General features: G+C 46.7%; 1 protein-coding gene across 2 annotated transcripts in view; it reads left to right on the forward strand.

The window, feature by feature from the left end:
- Nucleotides 1-463: 463 nt before the first annotated feature.
- CTNNBL1 (catenin beta like 1) overlaps nt 464-22,621 on the forward strand; it is a 112,521-nt gene continuing 90,363 nt past the window's right edge. The window contains exons 1-2 of one of the 2 annotated variants that reach the window (XM_073308595.1): nt 464-658; nt 20,299-20,487. In XM_073308595.1, coding sequence (XP_073164696.1) covers nt 629-658; nt 20,299-20,487 — 219 coding nt within the window. In that variant the 5' untranslated portion in view covers nt 464-628. The remainder of the gene's footprint in view (nt 659-20,298; nt 20,488-22,621) is intronic. The other variant, XM_073308594.1, reaches the window with a different exon arrangement.

Here is a 22,621-nt window from a genome sequence, read left to right on the forward strand (position 1 = left end):
CTGCAACCAGCACGGCCCCGCCCTAGTGCCCCATCTGCCCCCCTCTGCCCAGCACGGCCCCGCCCCAGTGCCCTGCCTGCCCCCCTCTGCCCAGCATGGCCCCACCCCAGTGCCCCGCCTGCCCCCCTCTGCCCAGCATGGCCCCACCCCAGTGCCCCGCCTGCCCCCCTCTGCCCAGCATGGCCCCACCCCAGTGCCCCGCCTGCCCCCCTCTGCCCAGCATGGCCCCACCCCAGTGCCCCGCCTGCCCCCTGCAACCAGCATGGCCCCGCCCCAGTGCCCCACCTGCCCCGCTCTGCCTAGCAGGGCCCCGCCCTCGGTCCCGCCCACCCAGCAGGGCCCCGCCCTCGGCCCCGCCTACCCAGCAGGGCCCCGCCCCTCAGCCCCGCCCCCCTCTGCCCAGCACGGCCCCGCCCCTCGACTGCGCGCGTTTGAGGGCACGTAACTCGCGCTCCAGCAGGATTCACAGCAGTGTGGCGCGCCCGCCCCCCCGTCGCGCTTTACGGCAGCGTGGCTCCTGCTTGCCCCGAGGGGAAGCCGCTTTTCTTTCTTGCACCGCGCTTTACGGCAGCGTGTTGTCCATCCCTCCGCTTTTGCGACCGTTGCCGGGTGCCGCTGTGCGGGCGTCATGGACGTGGGTGAGCTGCTCAGCTACCAGGTGAGGGGCGGCCGGGGGGTGGGGCCGGTCCGGTCTCACAGGGGCAGGGGCCGTGCTGGTTGGGGGGGGCACTCCCTGGCGCTGCCCCCCACTGCCGGTGCCTGGGCGGGGGTGTCACCCCTGCGTGCGGGGGAGGGGCTCTGCTCGCAGCCTGCTCGGGGCGGGGGCGGGGCCGGGGGGGACTTCCCCAGCCGCTGGGGAACCCGAGACCCCCCCCGGCTAGGCCCGGGTGTCCCCGTGTGGCGTGGGGCGGGGCCGGGGCCGGGGCCGGGGGGGGACTTCCCCAGCCGCTGGGGAACCCGAGACCCCCCCCCCCCGGCTAGGCCCGGGTGTCCCCGTGTGGCGTGGCGGGGCTGGGGGGGGGGACTTCCCCAGCCGCTGGGGAACCCGAGACCCCCCCCCCCCCGGCTAGGCCCGGGTGTCCCCGTGTGGCGTGGGGCGGGGCCGGGGCCCGTGCTGGGGGGGGGGGACTTCCCCAGCCGCTGGGGAACCCGAGATCCCCCCCCCCCCCGGCTAGGCCCGGGTGTCCCCGTGGGGCGTGGGGCGGGGCCGGGGCCGGGGGGGGACTTCCCCAGCCGCTGGGGAACCCGAGACCCCCCCCCCCGGCTAGGCCCGGGTGTCCCCGTGTGGCGTGGGGCGGGGCCGGGGCCCGTGCTGGGGGGGGGGGGACTTCCCCAGCCGCTGGGGAACCCGAGATCCCCCCCCCCCCCCGGCTAGGCCCGGGTGTCCCCGTGGGGCGTGGGGCGGGGCCGGGGCCGGGGCCGGGGGGGGACTTCCCCAGCCGCTGGGGAACCCGAGACCCCCCCCCCCCCGGCTAGGCCCGGGTGTCCCCGTGTGGCGTGGGGCGGGGCCGGGGCCGGGGGGGGACTTCCCCAGCCGCTGGGGAACCCGAGACCCCCCCCCCCCCGGCTAGGCCCGGGTGTCCCCGTGTGGCGTGGGGCGGGGCCGGGGCCCGTGCTGGGGGGGGGACTTCCCCAGCCGCTGGGGAACCCGAGATCCCCCCCCCCCCCCGGCTAGGCCCGGGTGTCCCCGTGTGGCGTGGGGCGGGGCCGGGGCCCGTGCTGGGGGGGGGGGACTTCCCCAGCCGCTGGGGAACCCGAGATCCCCCCCCCCCCCGGCTAGGCCCGGGTGTCCCCGTGGGGCGTGGGGCGGGGCCGGGGCCGGGGCCGGGGGGGGGACTTCCCCAGCCGCTGGGGAACCCGAGACCCCCCCCCCCCGGCTAGGCCCGGGTGTCCCCGTGTGGCGTGGGGCGGGGCCGGGGCCGGGGGGGGACTTCCCCAGCCGCTGGGGAACCCGAGACCCCCCCCCCCCCGGCTAGGCCCGGGTGTCCCCGTGTGGCGTGGGGCGGGGCCGGGGCCCGTGCTGGGGGGGGGACTTCCCCAGCCGCTGGGGAACCCGAGATCCCCCCCCCCCCCGGCTAGGCCCGGGTGTCCCCGTGGGGCGTGGCGGGGCTGGGCGGGGGGGGACTTCCCCAGCCGCTGGGGAACCCGAGATCCCCCCCCCCGGCTAGGCCCGGGTGTCCCCGTGTGCCATGGCGGGGCTGGGCGGGGGGGGACTTCCCCAGCCGCTGGGGAACCCGAGATCCCCCCCCCCCGGCTAGGCCCGGGTGTCCCCGTGGGGCGTGGGGCGGGGCCGGGGCCCGTGCTGGGGGGGGGGGACTTCCCCAGCCGCTGGGGAACCCGAGATCCCCCCCCCCCCGGCTAGGCCCGGGTGTCCCCGTGGGGCGGGGCCGGGGGAGACTCAGTCGCAGGGACCCCGACTCCGGGAGGCGGCACTGCGGGTGTGTGGGAGTGGCCCGCTGGCCGAGGGGAACGGGCATCGCTCACGCCGGCGTCCCGACCCCGGATTTGGGGTCACCCCGGCCTGCCCTGCCTCAACAGCCCGGCTACCGCGTGCCTGTGCCTTCGGCCGGACGCTGCCCTTGTGAAGAGCTGCGAGGTGAAGCTGCTGGAAATGAGCCCTCCTTACGAAACCCCTCCGTTCGTTGTGGACCCTTCCAGGGTGCAGAGTAGCAGCCGTGTTAGTCTGTGGTGTGTGCTTCGGGTCCGTCCGCCCAGGACAATTATCTGTGTGTTCAGCAGAAAGCAATGTAAACATCTGCGCCACCAATTTTGTCTTAAATTGCGACTTACCTTGCCGGCTGTCCAGGGAGGGCCGGTAGTCAGTCCTTAAGAGACGTTCCCATTCGTCGTGGCAAAGTAGTGAAGTTCTTGGATCCACAAATTGACCTTTCTCCATCCCCCCCACCTCCCATATAGAGAGTTTGTAATGCCTTGGGATGAAAGGAGACCATGGGACATATGTAGATCTTTCCACCTGTATGTCATTGCCCTACGTCCTGCATGCTTTTCTCTTAACTGTCTAATGTTTGTTTGTGTCCCCCCCACAGGGCAGTGTCTTTCTGTGCCTTTGGTCTGTTCCACACAGTGAGGGGACACTGCTAGGTCACTTTAGGCAGAAAACTTACAAGATCAATGGCAATGTCTTCACACTTTCTTGAAATTGTGTTTAATCACAATCTATCTAAATTTTATTTTTTTTTTCTGTAGTGTTTGCTCCTCAAATATTGTAGCAGGAAAGTGAAACTGACAAGTCTATTTTTGTTATTCCAGATGAATGAAATGCAAAAAGTAAATGTCAACATTAATGGTGAAAAGAACATTAGATTTCTAAAATCCTTCATTTCTAATATGCTGTTGTGCAGTTTGTGACACAGGAAATATTTGTTTTTAAAAGACTTAATCTGATAATCCTACTGACAATTCTTAGTAATAAAACTTCCCTCGTACACTTGGCATCAGGTCTTTTCCTATGTATATTTTGTGACCTTTTGGTTCTTAGTCTACTATATTATCCTCTTGAATAGTGTTCATCTACCTTCTCATAGCCCTCAACTTTAGAAGTGGATGTGTTGGAGATGTCTAATCTCTCTTCCAACAAATATGAAGAAAATTTCCTAATATTCGCAAAAAGAAAAGGAGTACTTGTGGCACTTTAGAGACTAACCAATTTATTTGAGCATGAGCTTTCGTGAGCTACAGCTCACTTCATCGGATGCATACCGTGGAAACAGGGAATGGGAGTAAGGAAGTTGGAATCATGTTTGGCTAAGGGTAGGAATGGGAACAGGGACACAGGTGTAAGGCTCTGTGGTGTCAGAGCTGGGAAGGAGGATACTAAGGAAGGAAACTGGAATCATGCTTGCTGGAAGTTCACCCCAATAAACATCAAATTGTTTGCACCTTTGGACTTTGGGTATTGTTGCTCTCTGTTCATGCAAGAAGGACCAGGGAAGTAAGTGGGTGAAGGAATAAGCCCCCTAACATCCACGGTATGCATCCAATGAAGTGAGCTGTAGCTCACGAAAGCTCATGCTCAAATAAATCGGTTAGTCTCTAAAGTGCCACAAGTACTCCTTTTCTTTTTGCGAATACAGACTAACACGGCTGTTACTCCGAAACATTTCCTAATATTGTGTCTGTGGTCCCTGACATCCCATGCTGCTTTCTTGTGGGTGTCTTCTAATTCCTGAAATCTGGTGCCTCAAGCTTTATCCAGTTGGTTGGGTGACCACTGCAACACATTTGTACTCTGTTGATATCTCCAATTGTTCTTGCTTTCTTAACTGTTGAAAATGTGGCTTTAAGTTATTGTCCACAGTTGTGCTAAGTCCTTTTCCTGAATAGAGCCTATGCTGATTTCCCAGCCCTGTCTTCATTACTGTTCGCCATTATATTGCACAAGTCACTTTTGAGTGTATTTTATCCAGATCCTTTTAAATCCAGTTTCCCTCCTCTTGAGTAGTGTGTGTTATTTCTCAAAGTTTTGTTCTCTTGTTGGCCTACAACCAGGATAGCCTTATCAGAGAATGTTTGAACTTTTTCTAGTCAGATGTAGCAAATCACTTATTTCCTCTGACCGCAGTGAGCCCAGAATACTGTGCTGTGGGCAACTGAATGAGACCGTGTATGGTGATTTCTAGTGATCCCCCTTCAGGCATTTCCACACACGTGCTACTAAGGACTTGGAGTTTCATTCTTGAACAAACTAGTTCTTTGCCTAATAGTTCAGTACAGTATGAAACCAAAAGACACTTTAATGTATTCGCCAACATATATGTAAGTATAAAACTCCAATTTAAGAGATGTTCAGGTGGATTATTTTTGCAGTCCTTAGAACTTTCTGGAAGTGGGATTTTTTCTGACCTCTAGGAGAGGGAGCACTTGTGAATATGCTCTATTTATCTGGCTGTGACACAGACAGCCCATTAGTTAGGGCAGGGGTGGCCAGCCTGAGCCTGAGAAGGAGCCAGAATTTACCAGTGAACATTGCTAAAGAGCCACAGTAACATGTCAAAAGAACAGGAGGACTTGTGGCACCTTAGAGACTAACCAATTTATTTGAGCATAAGCTTTCGTGAGCTACAGCTCACTTCATCAGAGCTGTAGCTCACGAAAGCTTATGCTCAAATAAATTGGTTAGTCTCTAAGGTGCCACAAGTACTCCTTTTCTTTTTGAGAATACAGACTAACATAGCTGCTACTCTGAAACCAGTAATATGTCAGCAGCCCCTCATCCGCTCCCCCCATCCAGCCCCCAGCGCTTCCTGCCCACCAGCAACCCTGCCAATCAGTGCCTCCCCACGCCTCCCGCCCGCTGCAATCAGCTGTTTTGCAGTGCACAGGAGGCTCAGGGGTGGGGGGGGGGAGGGGAGGAGCGAGGGTATGGCAGGCTTGCGGGAAGGGGTGGAGTGGGGGCAGGACCTGGGACAGAGCAGGGTGTTGAGCAGTGAGCACTCCACAGCACGTGGGAAAGTTGGCATCTGTAGCTCCAGCCCTGGAGTCAGCACCTATGCAAGGAGCCGCCTATTAACCTCTGAAGAGCCACGTGTGGCTCCGGAGCCCCAGGTTGGCCACCCATGAGTGAGGGTGTGTTTAAATTTCTGAAGTACTGTTACTTTGAGGCGCAGAGGAAAAACTTCCATTGATTTTAGGTAGTTTCTGTGTTTTCCTTTTCAAATGAGTGAGTTGTTCTCGAATGATGTGGAAGGGATCCTGCCTGTGCTAATTCTTCCTCTGCCTTCACCTCGCTCTGGCATCCAAATCTCCCAGCTCTCCAAACTCCAGAAAGTGCAGAGTGCTGCTTACCTTCTCGCATATTCAACAAAATGCGACCTCATCCTCTGACAGCTCCACGGGGGTCTGGTTTCTTCAGATCAAGTTCAGCACATCCTTCCTTTCTAAAACTCTTTGTGGACTTGCTCTTCCAGTGTCTCTGATCTTGCCTGTTTCCAGTCCCCTTCCTATCCATCCAGCCACCTGTCTGTGCTGACTACCAGTACTAGTCTTGCTGCTGTTGATATGAGATCCTTTCCCTCTGCTGTTCTTGTGTCTCTCCACTTTACCAACTTTCCATCCAATTTCCAATCCCAAGTGAAAACATTCATTTCTCAAAAAGAAAAGGAGTACTTGTGGCATCTTAGAGACTAACAAATTTAACAGGAGGCTCTGAGCTGTAGTTCACGAAAGCTTATGCTCAAATAAATTGGTTAGTCTCTAAGGTGCCACAAGTCCTCCTGTTCTTTTTGCGAATACAGACTAACACGGCTGCTACTCTGAAACCATTCATTTCTCACTGGTTTCTACTTTCTTAGTTTTCTCAGGCTCTGTTATTTATTCCAAGTATTTTGTGGTGAAATTTGTAAGTATGTAAGACGTTATAAAATACAAAGTTGGGTTGTATTTCATTCAGTTTGCTTGTTTCAACAGCTGTTCTGGAAAGGATGATTTATTCCTCACATTTTTCTTGTTTGAAAATGAAAGATAGGTCCCTGTTTGATTCTTTTCTACTCTGGAGGGGAGGGCTTGCTTACATCTACTTGGGAATATTTGATATCCTCTCTGATTTCTCTAAACCTTTTGAATTCCTGTTTCCCAGGGAAATGATTTTTCTTCTACAGAGCTATGGATAATTTTTGAATGACAACATAACTGTACTGTTGGGAGGCAGTGGATGAAGAAATCCTCTCTTCCTCACAGTTCTCATGGATTTGGCTGCTAGTCTTGTCACTCAACCTGTTCTCTACTTGTGGATACTTTAAAAAAAAAAATTAAAAATTATTGTATCCTGCAGCTTTCAGTCAAAACTGGGTTGGGGGTTAAGGGAGGGATGCTTCCATTATTGGACTGGTAGCTGAAACAGAATTCTTAGAGGGGGTCAACAAGCATGTGGACAACAGGGATCCAGTGGATATCTTGTATTTAGATTTTCAGAAAGCCTTTGACAAGGTCCCTCATCAAACGCTCTTAAGCAAAGTAAACTGTCATGGGATAAGAGGGAAGGTCCTCTCATGGATTGGTAACTGGTTAAAAGATAGGAAACAAAGGGTAGGAATGAATGGTCAGCTCTCAGAATGGAGAGAGGTAAATAGTGGTGTCCCCCAGGGGTCTGTTCTGGGACCAGTCCTATTCAACATATTCATAAATGATCTGGAAAAAGGGGTAAACAGTGAGGTGGCAAAATTCCCAGATGTTACAAAACTACTCAAGACAGTTAAGTCCCAGACTGCGAAGAGCTACAAAAGGATCTCTCAAAACTGGGTGACTGGGCAACAAAATGGCAGATGAAATTCAATGTTGATAAATGCAAAATAATGCACATTGGAAAACATCATCCCAACTATACATATCAAATGATGGGGTCTAAATTAGCTGTTACCACTCAAGAAAGAGATCTTGGAGTCATTGTGGATAGTTCTCTGAAAACATCCACTCAATGTGCAGCGGCCGTCAAAAAAGCGAACAGAATGTTGCGAATCATTAAGACCGGGATAGATAATAATACAGAAAATATCATATTGCCTCTATATAAATCCATGGTACGCCCACATCTTGAATACTGCGTGCTGATGTGGTCTCCCCATCTCAAAAAAGAGATATTGACTTGGAAAAGGTTTAGAAAAGGGCAACAAAAATGATTTGGGGTATGAAACGGCTGCCATATGAGGAGAGATTAATGAGACTGGGACTTTTCAGCTTGGAAAAGAGACGATCAAGGGGGGATATGATTGAGGTCTATTAAAATCATGACGGGTGTAGAGAAAATAAATAAGGAAGTGTTGTTTACTCCTTCTCATAACACAAGAACTAGGGGTCACCAAATGAAATTAATAGGTAGCAGGTTTAAAACAAACAAAAGGAAGTATTTTTTCACACAACGCATAGTCGACCGGTGGAACTCCTTGCCAGAGGATGTTGTGAAGGCCAAGACTATAACAGAGTTCAAAAAAGAACTAGATAAATTCATGGAGAATAGGTCCATCAATGGCTATTAGCCAGGATGGGCAGAGATGGTGTCCCTAGCTTCTGTTTGCCAGAAGCTGGGAATGGGTGACAAAGAATGTATCACTTGATGATTTCCTGTTCTGTTCATTCCCTCTGGGGCACCTGGCATTGGCCACTGTAGGAAGACAGGATACTGGGCTAGATGGACCTTTGGTCTGACCCAGTATGGCTGTTCTTCTGTTCTGATAGAAACAGAACCTGGAAAGGATCAAAGTCCACCGATTCTCACCCCTGCAAGCAAAGGAAATAGATTTAGTGGGATAAACCATCTTGATAATGTTGGATAATCCTGCTTCACAGGTGCTTCCTAGTAGATGATTATTGGGGGGTAGCTACACTTTTTCTCCACCTGACAAATAAAAAGCCACATAATTAAAATCCTGTTCTATTGTGGCCATTCTGCACAGTCCCTTGCTCTTCTCTGCTTTCCCCATCACAAACCATAATAATTCCTTTCCTTATATTGTTTCAGATTTCTCCTCTTTGAACAGTTAATGTGTCCCTACTTAATCAAGAAGCTGTGCTCCCTCAGTGCCAAATTTGGCAGGGATGATTTCAGGCACTATGCCTTTAATTCTGCACCAAGTGCTGGTCAAAATGGGAAAAGGAATCTCTTGCAGCAGAGAATACAATTAAACTGACTCCAGCACCTGGCTGCTTATCCAGAGCTCAGGAATCCATAAACTCCATGCGCTGCTGCAAACCAGTTGCAGATGGTCTAAACCAATGATTAAATATTGCTGCTGTTTTGCCCAGCAATGCTGTGCCCATGCCCTCTGCGCCTGGTTTCCAATTACAGAGGCAGTTAAGGGGGCAGAGCCAGCTCCAGTTGTTTCCAGGCATCTCTCTCCATTGTCTCTGGAGGGGAGAAGGGGAGATGTCTTTAATCCTGCTCAGATGCAGATTTCACTGCTGCATGTAGAAATTACAAACTGCTTTGATTTTAGATAGACTGCATTTGTGAAACTAAAGGAAGTAGTGAAAGCAGGGGAGTAACGCTGGGCTGCACTGGCTGGGGTTATGTTCTTAAATAGTAGCTCTTGTTAAATTTGCTAAGCTTTGCTCATAGTGGGATCTGTTTCTATTAGTGAAGGTGCATGACGGTGTCCAGATAACTTACCATTCATTTGCTGTGTAATGAATGCATGTGAGGCTGAAGACAATTAGTGCAGCTTGAGAAGCAGTGGACTTGGTGAATATTTACAATCTTATTACCCCAGTGCATCTTCTGCAACTGATAAGCTGTTCCCAGTAACTTCAACTCTGGTCATTCCTTCTGATTAAAGTAATAGTCCACAGCACCAGCCGTTGTAGGCTGTTTGGAATGCTTGGAAGGTTCATTGTTGACCAGTTCATCAGGAAGAAAAGGAGTACTTGTGGCACTTTAGAGACTAACCAATTTGTTAGAGCATAAGCTTTCGTGAGCTACAGCTCACTTCATCAGATGCATATCGTGGAAACGTATCACTTCATCAGATGCATATCGTGGACGTTCCACGATATGCATCTGATGAAGTGAGCTGTAGCTCACGAAAGCTTATGCTCTAATAAATTGGTTAGTCTCTAAGGTGCCACAAGTACTCCTTTTCTTTTTGCGAATACAGACTAACACGGCTGTTACTCTGAAACAGTTCATCAGGAGCGAATGCCCTGAAGCTAAGAGAATGAACTTGAAATATGACCCTGAACTCTGCCTTTCCATGGGCAGTCTCCCTCCCCTCCTGTAGACTGGAAAGCTTGTAAAAGGCCCAGGAGAAACAAACCAGAGCAAAACAATACAAAATTAAAATAAGCATCACTTCCCATCCTGTCTTACAACTTGCTTGTGTATGTGAAGTGAGTTGCTGGTTCTCATATGCATGTCTAGCGATTGTATCTATCTCTCTCAAAAAACACTGTAACAGGCTTCCTTTTTGCAGTCTCAAGGTATATCTATACTGCAATTAAAAATCCATGTGTGGCCGTGCAAGCTAAATCAGGCTCAGGCTAAATGGCTGTTTAACTGTGGTGCAGATGTGTGGGCTTGGGCTGCAGACCGATCTCTGGGACCTTCCCACCTTGTAGGATCCCAGAACCTGGCCTCCAGTCTGAGCCCAAACGTCGACACTGCAATTGAATAGCCCCTTAGCCTGAGTCAGCTGGCATTGGCCAGCCATGAGTGTCTAATTGCAACAGACCTACCCTCAGAAGAGAGGCCAAGGATTGAACTGACCACTGGCTTCTGGTCTTATGCTGAATGACCCAACGTTTGATGAGAGAGTCCGCAGGAGGTTCAGAATAACATATTTGAATTCAGAGTTATTTTGGGATACAGTTCAGATTTCACCTTGCTCGAGGTGACTCTTTGGGAACTTTCAGGTTGCTCTGCTGAGCACAAAGGGTGTTGCTCTCCTTTCAGGCTTTGATAACATGCAAGATGGGAAAGTATTGGGAAGTGTGCAGCTGACCATGTGGATGGGTCTTAGCAATGCTAGAAGTTCCTTTAAACCTGTTCTTGCCAGTGCCTGTTCTGCCACTGTCTGTACACAGGTTTCAGAGTAGCAGCCATGTTAGTCTGTATCCACAAAAAGGAAAGGAGGACTTGTGGCACCTTAGAGACTAACCGATTTATTGGAGCATAAGCTTTCGTGAGCTACAGCTCACTTCATCGGATGCATGTGCCTTGGTTATTAACTTGATCTTGATTGTAGAGATGGGTCTCTTACAGCAAGATTGCAGTGTCTAGTTTTTGGCAGCTGTTTGTGGTATAGTCTTTCAGTAACTGGCATATCTTCATTCATCTCTACATCACTCCCCAGCATGAAACAAAGGCAGACAACTGCAGGACTTACTGGATGTCGTATGATCAATTTTTATCCCCCTTCCATGCAAATATTTACCAGGGGTCATCACCTTAAGTTATTTCCTGCTCTTACTAGCCAGTGTCAATCTGCGGTGGGGAAAAAATCTTCAGATTTTTGTGACTTCACAACTTTTTCCTTTTTGTGCCCCTTAAGTGGTAGCAAGCTGCCTTTTAAGACTTGTGCACCTAGTGCAGGAAAGGGGAGAGGAAAGGAGTTAAAGGAGAATTAAGATTTAAACTACATCCATGTGGCTGAAGTGCACAAGTTCCCTTCCCTATGTATTCCCCAGAGCTGTGAGTCACACCAGCCAGCAAAGTGTTTGTGAATTTTTCTTATACTTGGTTGTTTAGGTTTTTTTTTTTTTTTTTAATGTTTAGCTCTCACATTACTTAAAATTGCTCATCTCTTTTGAGTTGTGGCCATGAGAAGTGAGATTGACAGCAGGCTGGTTTAACACAGGTGTTACAAACAGGATTAAGAGGTTGTTGGAAAGAGATGGCTGGAGTTTTGGGGCTCGCTTTCAGAAGTCATTCTAAATTGACAACTAATGGATAGTTTTTCTTGATGGCTCTTTCGAGCTGATAGCAAGTGGCTGAGATTTGCTCGCAAAGGGAGCTCTGTCCCTTAAGACGATTCCTTTCAAATGTCTTTAATAAATGATTTCTGGGCTCCGTAGTAACAAAGTTACTCTGCCTCTGCATCATGCAAAGTAGGTATCTTTGTATTCTTGAACTAAGTGAGTTAGCCAGTGTTCTTTAAATCTTCTTGATTCGTTGAGGAAGCAGCCAGGGCTCAAAACGTGTTCCCAGATTTCTGTGGGATACACCATTTTGTTAGGTTTCAGGGGGGTAGCCATGTTAGTCTGGATCAGAAAAACAACGAGGAGTCCTTGTGGCACTTTAGAGATTAACAAATTTATTTGGGCGTAAGCTTTCGTGGGCTATAACCCACTTCATCAGATGCATGGAGTGAAAAATTCAGTAGGCAAGTATAAATATACAGCATGTGAAAAGATGGGAGTTGCCTTACCAAGTGGGGGGTCAGTGCTAACGAGGCCAATTCAGTTCGGGTGGATGTGGCTCATTCCCAACAGTTGACAGAAGGTGTGCGTATCAACAGAGGGAAAATTATTTTTTGTAGTGACCCAGCCACTCCCAGTCTTTATTCAGGCCTAGTTTGATGGTGTCAGGTTTGCAAATTAATTCCAGTTCTGCAGTTTTTCATTGAAGTCTGTTTTTGAAGTTTTTTTGTTGAAGAATGGCCACTTTTAAGTCTGTTATTGAGTGTCCAGGGAGATTGAAGTGCTCTCCTACTAGTTTTTGAATGTTACAATTCTTGATGTCTGATTTATGTCCATTTATTCTTTTGCTTAGAGACTGTCTGGTTTGGCCAATGTACATGGCAGAGGGGCATTGCTGGCACATGATGGCATATATCACATTGGTAGATGTGCAGGTGAATGAGCCCTTCATGATGTGGCTGATGTGGTTAGGTCCTATGATGGTGTCCCTTGAATAGATATGTGGATAGAGTTGGCACTGGGGTTTGTTGCAGGGATTGGTTTCTGGGTTAGTGTTTCTGTTGTGTGGTGTGTAGTTGCTGGTGAGTGTTTTGCGGAAAAGAATAAATCAACCCAAGTGGGTACTTGTCAGGGTGGGTTGACTTAAGTCCAAATGATTTAAATCAAAGTTATTTTAAATCACTCTTGTTTAATCATGATTTAAATTAAATTCACAAGCAGGAAACCTTAATTTAAAAAATTGATTTTAATCTTCTTTTGTGTTTATATTTTTTAGTTATTTTCCTAAAGAAAGGTTGATTCTTATTGTTTGGTAACCATTACAACATGTTGATTTGCAACTAAATATAGTCTTTATGCTAAATTTGGTAATTCTTTTGGCTAACCAGGAGGATATGCTGTATTTATATACATTTATTTAAACATTTATATAGCTATTTATTCAGATTCTTAATTTTTCCTTTTTTATGTTCTTATTTACAAGATTTTTTTTTTACTTGTGATTTGTATCAAGCTCTATTTGGATTGAAACTGGAATTCAATTAAAGTGCACAAAAAGCGTTCTAAAATTATTTTTCATTAGTGAGAACTACTTTAAAAGTACTGTGTATATATAAGAAAGAGGTTTTTTGAAACATGTTTTGCATTTAAACAAAGGAAGTATCATCTGTAATTAATAAACTGAACTGATAGTTTCTGATCACCGTGCCCTTCAAGATGGTAGACCTAATAGATCTCATACTTTCAGACCTCATTTTTATTCATACATTGGAAGAGGAAAATAAGCATCCTGTTTTTTTCAACTCCTGATTGGTTCCTCAACTTAAATGAACTAGTCATTGATCTGAACTAGTTGAATAGACTGAACTGAAGAATATATTCTCTCTGCACCTGCAGAAGAGACTGTTGCTATCAAAAGTCGGCTTAACTCTTCAACAAACTCTGGTTCCTGTTGCTTAGCTGGTGACTTCCACCAGTTCAGTGGTTTGACTTTCTTTAAAATTTCAGCAGTAAATGTACTGCCTGAAAATTATTTTCATGTAATGTAAATGGTTTGAATATATTACAGATTAGGGCTTAATAATTTCAAATTTAATTGTAAATCAGTTTTATTTTAAAAAGAAAAATGTATTTACAAAATCTGATTTTAAATACAAAAATCTGTGGGTTTTTTTTTAAAATTTAAAAATCATACATTTGTATCCGTACAGGTATCTGCCCCTTGAAATATGTATTAACTTCTTATACTAAACAGTCTGTTCGGCCCTGTATTTAGCTATGACTCTCTGAGTACGTTTCCCAGAGCTGAAGAAGAGCTCTGTGTAAGCTCGAAAGCATGTGTCTCTCACCAACAGAAGTTGGTCCAATTAAAGATATTACCTGACCCACCTTGTCAACTTAATTTTAGATTGTTAGCTCTCTGGGGCAGGAAATGTCATTTACTGCATGTTTGTACAGTACCTAGCGCAATGGGGCTTTGACTTGATTGAGGCCTCAAGGCACTACAGCAATATAAACAGTAAATCATTTCCATATTGTTGCATACTTAAGTTCTCCTGTAGTTCCCTGGGTTAGAATTAGGGCATGGCTACACTTGTAGATGTAGAGCGCTGTAAGTTAAACCAGCCCTCGGAGAGCGCAGTAGGGAAAGCGCTGCAGTGTGTCCACACTGTCAGATTCAAGTGTGCTGGCGTGGCCACATTAGCAGCTCTTGCAATGGCCACAAAAAGCAGTGCATTGTTGTAGCTATCCCAGCATGCAAGTGGCTACAACATGCTTTTCAAATGGACGGGGTGGAGTGTGACAGGGAGTGTGTTGTGTGTATGTCTGGGGACAGAGAGTGGGTTTCTGGGGGGTTGAGAGCATGTCAGCATGCTGTCTTGTAAGTTCAGGCAGCAGCAGACCCCCCTCCCCCCCGCCTCTCAAGCAAGATTCCACACTAATGATTGCTTTGTCCCGGAGCAGATAAGCGTGCTGATTGTCAGAAACAGAGCTTTGAAACGGCATATCCACATTCTTACAGCCCAGTTCAAAACAATGACAAGAGTGGCCACTTGATTTAAGGGGATTATGGGATGTTTCCAGAGGCCCATCAGAGTGCAGTAATGCAACACCTTGTTCACACGGACTCTGGGGCGTTTCAGCTGAGACCCACCGAGAGTTATGCTTCTCGTGGAGGTGGATTACCAGGAGTGCTCCAGCTGCAGAGTCCAGGTGCTCTAAGTGCCTTGCCAGTGTAGACGGGTCGTGGGTTAGGGTGCCCGGGGCTGCTTTAATGCGATATAACTCGCAAGTGTAGCCAAGCCCTTAGAAGATGTTTCTTGAGTAGTTGACATCAGAGGGTAGAACTATGAAAATGAGCACAGCTGGAACTGGGCATATGGAAATGTTGTAGGCTCTTCAAAATGTTCGTTATTTACAGACTTGCTGGCACACCCAAGGCTCACTACCCTGTGTTTATATAAGACTGGTGTGAAGTGTTACGCTGCCTCCCCACACAGTCTGCCGTAAGCATTTACAAGTGTTTTTAAAAAGCCACATAGTTTTGAGAAAACCTTTGAGATGATAAGGAGGACTAGTGGCACCTTAGAGACTAACCAATTTATTTGAGCATAAGCTGTCGTGAGCTACAGCTCACTTCATCGGATGCATTCAGTGGAAGATACAGTGAGGAGATTTATATACATAGAGAACATGATAAAATGGGTGTTATCATACACACTGTAAGGAGAGTGATCACTTAAGATGAGCTATTACCAGCAGGAGAGCGGGGGTGGGGTGGGGGTGGGGAACCTTTTGTAGTGATAATCAAGGTGGACCATTTCCAGCAGTTGACAAGAACGTCTGAGGAACAGTGGGGGGGAGGAATAAACAAGGAAATAGTTTTACTTTGTGTAATGACCCATCCACTCCCAGTCTCTATTCAAGCCTAAGTTAATTGTATCCAGTTTGCAAATTAATTCCAATTCAGCAGTCTCTCGTTGGAGTCTGTTATTGAAGTCTTTTTGTTGTAATATTGCGACCTTTAGGTCTGTAATCGAGTGACCAGAGAGATCGAAGTGTTCTCCGACGGGTTTATGAATGTTATAATTCTTGACGTCTGATTTGTGTCCATTTATTCTTTTACGTAGAGACTGTCCAGTTTGACCAATGTACATGGCAGAGGGGCATTGTTGGCACATGATGCCATATATCACATTGGTGGATGTGCAGGTTAATGAGCCTCTGATAGTGTGGCTGATGTGATTAGGCCCTGTGATGGTGTCCCCTGAATAGATATGTGGGCACAATTGGCAACGGGCTTTGTTGCAAGGATAAGTTCCTGGGTTAGTGGTTCTGTTGTGTGGTGTGTGGTTGGTGAGTATTTGCTTCAGGTTGGGGGGCTGTCTGTAGGCAAGGACTGGTGTCCACATATCTATTCAGGGGACACCATCACAGGGCCTAATCACATCAGCCACACGATCAGAGGCTCGCTCACCTGCACGTCCACCAATGTGATCTGTGCCATCGTGTGCCAGCAATGCCCCTCTGTACTAACACGGCTGTTACTCTGAAACCGGTCATTGTGCAAGGCCCTGCATTTAGCCATATGGAGTGGAAATCTATCAACTTCATGAAATTGTAAATTGGTTAGTCTGAGGTGCCACAAGTACTCCTTTTCTTTCTCCTTACAGTGTGTATGATAACACCTATTTTTTCATGTTCTGTGTGTATATAAATCTCCTCACTGTATTTTCCGCTGAATGCATCCGATGAAGTGAGTTGTAGCTCTCGACAGCTTATGCTCAAATAAATTGGCTTGTCTCTAAGGTGTCACTAGTCCTCCATTTCTTTTTGCGAATACTGACTAACACGGCTGCTACTCTGAAACCTTTGAGATGATGTTGAGTGTGTGCTATGGGGGCAGAGTTAAGGTTGTTTGGGTACCTTAACTCTTTCTTTATACTTTTAAATGACAGAAATCCAGACATTTTACGTTAACCGTGATTTTATTGGGGTATTCATTATGCTTGTTTGATAAGTGCAAAGTTCTTGTAAAGTTTTCTTTCCTTTATTTTTTATGATCCGCTAAACCTTAACTCCTGCTTAACAAAGTTTGTCGGAAAATTCAATTATATTCTATTGCAAATGTGTTGGTAGCATTAATAATTACACTCCAGGCATTTTCATAATTTGTCATAATGACTCTGTTACTCCATATTAGAGAAGACACCCCCCCCCCAAAAAAAAGATAATATAATTGAGGTTGAAACAGCCTGTAAATGCCGATGATCTAGATTGCTTGCTCAGAGGAACTGGAGTTGGTTTCATGGTGCAATTTTAATTTAGAATTCGTTCTGGTGATGTAGCCTCTTACTATGGTACATTAGCTTGCATCCGACAGACCATTTGCCCTTCATTACAGCTACGGTCTCATTGCTTTTTAATTTAAAAAATAAGAGGGAGAGAGAAATGAGAACTTGGAGTCTAGGTTGGAAAGCGTCTGGATACACAAGGAACATTCAAGGAAAATGCTTGATTTTTCTTTAACTCTTTCATGGCTTTTGTAGCACTAATTCAGTTCCATGTTTCCAGTGGAAATCATTTTAGAGGAACGTGTGGGATGACCTGAGCTGTTTCTCCTGATAGTTTTTAGGTTTGAACTTTGGGCAGCAGGAGTCTGGAGTCAGTAGAACATCCTTGTCTCTGGAAATCGCTGTTTGTGAAACAGGAGCATGGTCTGCCATTCAGGGCAACATGGAAGGCATATGTGTTTACCAGTGCTTTTCCCCGAGAGGGTGTTAGCTGGAAGAGCATTTTTATTTTTGTTTTTGACAAAAGTGTTGCTAATTGGTAGGGGGGTGTTTAAATTACTGGCTGCTGCAAACAATACATCATTTCAAAATTGATCTGTGGGGTGTTCTAAGTTGTTAATGTGCCCAGAAGGCATGTAAGGAGCACACTTTTTAGGGCTTGTCTACACTTACATTTTATAGTGCTGAAACGTGCTCCCCCTCCCCCCCCCAAGCGCAGCAAGTCTGAGTGCTTTAAAGCGCTGGTGTAGACAGGCTCCAAGCGCTGGGAGCTAATCCCCTCGTGGTGGTGGATTTACCAGGAGCTTGTGCACGACCACACTCGCACTTCAAAGCGCTGCCGTGGAAGCGTTCCCGCAACAGCGCTTTGAATTTTCCCGTGTAGCCATGCCCTTAGAAATAAAGAGCATTTTTCAGTCCAGAGGATCCTGAAGTGCTTTACAGTGTATGTATACATTACTGCACCAGGCACTGAAATACAGCCATTTCTGGAGTGGACCTCAGCAGCTGCTTAAGAGTGTGCAGTAGAATTGCACAAGACAAATGCTACTGTCTACCAGTTGAAACAGCAGGGAATATTTAGGCAGACAGAATATAGTTAACCAAGTTTGAATGAATCTGGCAGGAGACCAGGGCTTAGCTCTCCTATTCTTACCAGAAGTGCCAAGCCATTTCTCATGATTATATGCGCACAGGACCTTAATTGTAAGTCTTCTCCCAAAGATGGCATCTTCAACAGCACAGTGCCCCTAACTATGCTACTTTTATGTCCATTAAAAAACTACGTTGAGCCCGCTGTTCCATTTGCACTTTGCACATGGTCACAACTTCCAGTCTCTTTTGCATAATGTGGACAGCCAAGTTTTCAGTTGCCTGTCTTTCATTTAATTAAAAAAAGTATTAGTGAGGGAAACTAAATATTGGAGCAGCTTATTGGAGAGGTGTTGGACTCACCATTGCTTGGAGCCTTGACGGTGAAATTTGTTACCTTTCTAAAAGGTATGTTTTAATCCAGCTCCTGGGAGAAATTCTATGGCCTCTGTGCGTGTGTGGGGTGGTTGGGCTTGATGGTTATGGAGGTCCCTTCTGGCCTTGGAGCCTATGAATTCCCCTGTTTATCTCTGTCCTTCTGGGCCCTTGGAGAGAACAGGATTGCATGCATTATCTCTTAATACGTTCATAACATTTGCAGCTCTACGTTAGGACAGTCACTATACTCAAATCTCATGCTTCATCTCATCCCACTCACCTGCAGGGGTCAGGAAGGATCCCCTCACCTACTCCCTCCCCAGATACACAATTGGCCAGCATTCTGGGTTTTTGCCTTCCTCCTGAGGCATCAAAGATTAGCCACAGCTGGAGAAACTGGATGGCGTGGCCAGTGTTCTGAGATGGTACAGAGAATCCTCTTTCTTTGGTACCTGGCTGGTGTGTCTTGTTTACATGTTCAGAGTCAAACTGGTTGCTAGATTTGGGATGGGGAACGTCCCCCACCCTTCCAACCAGATCACATTGGCTGGGATGTTGGTTTGTTTTAAGGTTTTTTGTGCCTTCATCTGCAGCAGTGAGTGTGCTAGGATCCTGTGGGTATCTCAGCTAAACAATTCCCTGCCATTGGGCTGCGACCATTGGTGGCACCTTGGTCTCTTTTGTTCTCTGCCAGTGGACACAATAGTTTCCTCTCCTGTGGATTGAAATGCTTAGGCTAACTAAAGTCATTGGGCTCAATACAGGGTATCAGGGTGAAATGGAATGGCCTGTAATATACAAGAGATCAGACTAAATGATGTGATGGCCCCTTAAACTATGTGGAATCTCTGTAAATAAATGAAATGCTCTGAGATTTTGCACTGAGACCGTGTCATAGCTGGTCTGCAACAGTATACTCATTTTAATTAAAATCACAGCAGGTCTTGGCGTATGAGCCTGAAAGAATTAGTGCCTCCTGGGGGCTAAAGTTCCCAGCATGCTGTGGAGCTGCAAATTCCCACTTGGAAGCCTGTGCTCTTATGGGACCTGGCAAGAGAGTGACACTTCCACTTTTTCTTCTCCAAAGCTGATGTATTTTTATTTATTTATTTATTTTTAAATTCTCTGTCCTCAAAGTCAGGAAGAGTCTTGATTGCAGCGAAACAGCTGCTACCTTTGTGGAAGTGGGCGGTGATCTTGAGATTGTAGATAAAGGACCAGCAAAGGAGAGAGTTGTGTTTTTGATATCTTAAGAAGGCCAAAGAGGATTTTTCAGAAAAGAGATCTGCTTTGTACAATAGAAAGTTAGGTGGAAAACTATGGGTGAAAGATAGACTGGTGGAGTTATTATATCACAAATATCATGGAACCAAAACCTGAGCAGCTGGCAGAGGGGAGGAATTTTTAGGTTTTTTTTTTTTTTTAAATTAATACCTAGTTTACACAGACACCTGTTAAACAGTTGACAGAAAAGATTTCTGTGAAAGAATCAGCTGCTGTCCTTGCAGTATAGGGCTGAGAGTTCTCATTCCATCTCCCTTGCCCTCCAGCAAAAAGCAGAGGAGACAGGACTTAACATTCCTATCTCTTAAAGAGGGGAAGTTGATTTTTTTTTCTAAAATCCCAAACCCAAGCCCTTACAGGCTTTCTCTGTCCACCCTAAGAAGAAGTAGAACTATCCCCTTTTTTCCTTCTCTGGGTTCCCTTTAATTTTGCCTGGTGAGTGGGAACCGTGGGTGAAAATAACACACAGTTGCAAGCAAACGTACTATGCACATGTTTCAGAGTAACAGCCGTGTTAGTCTGTATTCGCAAAAAGAAAAGGAGTACTTGTGGCACCTTAGAGACTAACCAATTTATTTGAGCATGAGCTTTCGTGAGCTACAGCTCACTTCATTGGATGCATACCGTGGAAACTGCAGCAGTCTGAAACCTGTCATAGGGAAGAAGGTTGACACAACTCTTGCTGGTACTATTCTTATATTTATATGACATTAAACATCACACAATCTCTATTTCAGTTTTCAAAGTTGGTAAAAGTATTGTAAGCAAATCTAAAAATCTAATTAGCTGTGCTTAAAATAAATAAGCTTTGTCTCTAGGGCTCTGAGATAAAGGGACACAAAAGTGCTTGACTCACTCCCTTTATTTCCTCTTCTTTCTCTTACCTCAGCCCAACAGAGGGACAAAAAGGCCCCGTGATGATGAAGATGAGGATATCAAAGCACGGCGGAAACAGGCCAGTGCACGGGAGCGTAGTCGCCACCGAGAAGAGGAAGCTGCTCTACTGGAAGAAACTGATGATGAGAAAAAAAAACTTCTTCAGATGGTTGATAAGGAGGGAGAAGAGGAAGAAGAGGAGGTAAATCTCCGGTGTTCTGTGGGGATGGAGCTGCCTGAGATGTAGTCACCTCCTCAAATCAGAGCCTTTTCCACCACATATGTCTAATGAGAAAAATAAGGGTGCTTTAAGGTTGTCTGGGCCCTCTTTAAGAAGGACACTGTCAATACCATAAACCCTGTTGGTAGTTCTAATTGTATCTGTCATTGTACTCTGTGCAGTACAAATATTTGGAGGAAAAAGGAGAACGTTTTCTTAACCATTTTAACAATGGAAAATATGAAAATGAATGACACAATTATTTACCTAAGATTTACATTTCATTCTGCTTGGATGATTAAACTAACTGGTCATTTTCATTCCTGGGGCTCAAAACATCACAAGACTATTGGTTCAATTTCTAACCCTTCAAGGAATACAATAATTTTTAAGGTTTCAGAGTAGCAGCCGTGTTAGTCTGTATCCGCAAAAAGAAAAGGAGGACTTGTGGCACCTTAGAGACAAACAAATTTATTTGAGCATAAGCTTTCGTGAGCTACAGCTCACTTCATTGGATGCATTCAGTGGAAAAATACAGTGAGGAGATTTATATACACACACAACATGAAAGAATGGGAGTTACCGTACACACTGTAAGGAGAGTGATCAGATAAGGTGAGCTATTACCAGCAGGGGCGTTGGGGAGGGGATGATGACACCTTTTGTAGTGATAATCAAGGTGGGCCATTTCCACCAGTTGACAAGAATGTCTGATCAACAGCGTGGAGGGAGGGGGAAGGGGAGGAGATAAACATGGGGAAATAGTTTTACTTTGTGTACCTTGATTATCACTACAAAAGGTTTCCCTTCCTCCCCCAGTCTCCTGCTGATAATAGCTCACCTTACCTGATCCCTCTCGTTAGTGTGTATGGTAACACCCATTGTTTTATGTTCTCTGTGTATATAAATCTCCCCACTGAATGCATCCGATGAAGTGAGCTGTAGCTCATGAAAGCGTATGCTCAAATAAATTTGTTAGTCTCTAAGGTGCCACAAGTCCTCCTGTTCTTTTTAATAATTTTTAAAGGCGGCTTCTAAAATAATGAACAAAAGATCCTAAGAAGGCTTGGAAAAAACTTTCAAAATATAAAATCTCTGTTTTAGGTGTAAACTACTTGAGTCTACTTCTAAAATTTGTGACAGGAAGTAGCTTCTGGTTCTTATTAATTTTCTAAATCCATTGGCTTTATAGGTACTCTCAGCCTCATAGCTTCACCCACCCTCCCTCTCTTGCTAGCTCTGTAGCAGCAGTAAAGAAGCAAGCGTTCTTCTGTAGGGAGAAGGAGGAGGGGGGCACAGGATTAGGGTAGCAGCTTGGCACAGTTTCAGGGCAACTGCACCTGTTTTTCCCCCCTCTGTGGTCACCAGGGGCACTTCCTAGTTGTCACTTCACCTGGGCGGAGACCTGTGTCTCATTCCCTTTTGATCTGGGGTTTTAATGCTGCACAGTTCCCAGTATTACACTGTGATATCCTTGGCAAGCCAGCCTGCCTGATGGCTGGCGCCTGCACTGTGCCTTCTCTCTGAAGGCAATGACCAGTGTATTGCTCACAGGTATAAGTTGTCACACTGCATGTTTAATCTTAAGGTAAAAACATTACTGAGAAAACAGGTAAAAAGCAATATAAATTCTTACGGACCGGCCAAAAAGCTTACCAGAGATTACACCAACTCCATCCTAGGGCTCCAGTAGGTTTTAGTTCTTCCAAACCCACAGCTGGGTTTTCCCCATAGTTAGAAATTCACCTGCCTTAGATCCAGAACCAGAACAAAGGCTGAGCAGTTCAGTCCTTTCTTTATACAGTTTGGGCCTTTGATCTTGGACTTCTGTAACAGATATTCAGTAGCTTCAAAAGGCTGGGTTTTTGCATAACTGAATTTGGGGAATTTGCATTAACCTCTCCCTAGGGATTTCCTTGGAAATCCACTTAACCCTTATTGTCCCAAAAGTCCATACTCCCAGTTCTTATGTCTCCCCCTATAGAGGTTACATGCAATCCCAGCCCGCAATAATACGTAAACTTAATACAATAAGGTCTTTCAGGGATATTGGAGGAAATTGCCATCTCTGTCGCACAGCTATCAAGGGTAAATGATTTCAAGTCTTGGAGACAGA

Source organism: Lepidochelys kempii, chromosome 13 (assembly GCF_965140265.1).
Source record: "Lepidochelys kempii isolate rLepKem1 chromosome 13, rLepKem1.hap2, whole genome shotgun sequence".
NCBI classification, from domain to species: Eukaryota; Metazoa; Chordata; order Testudines; family Cheloniidae; genus Lepidochelys; species Lepidochelys kempii.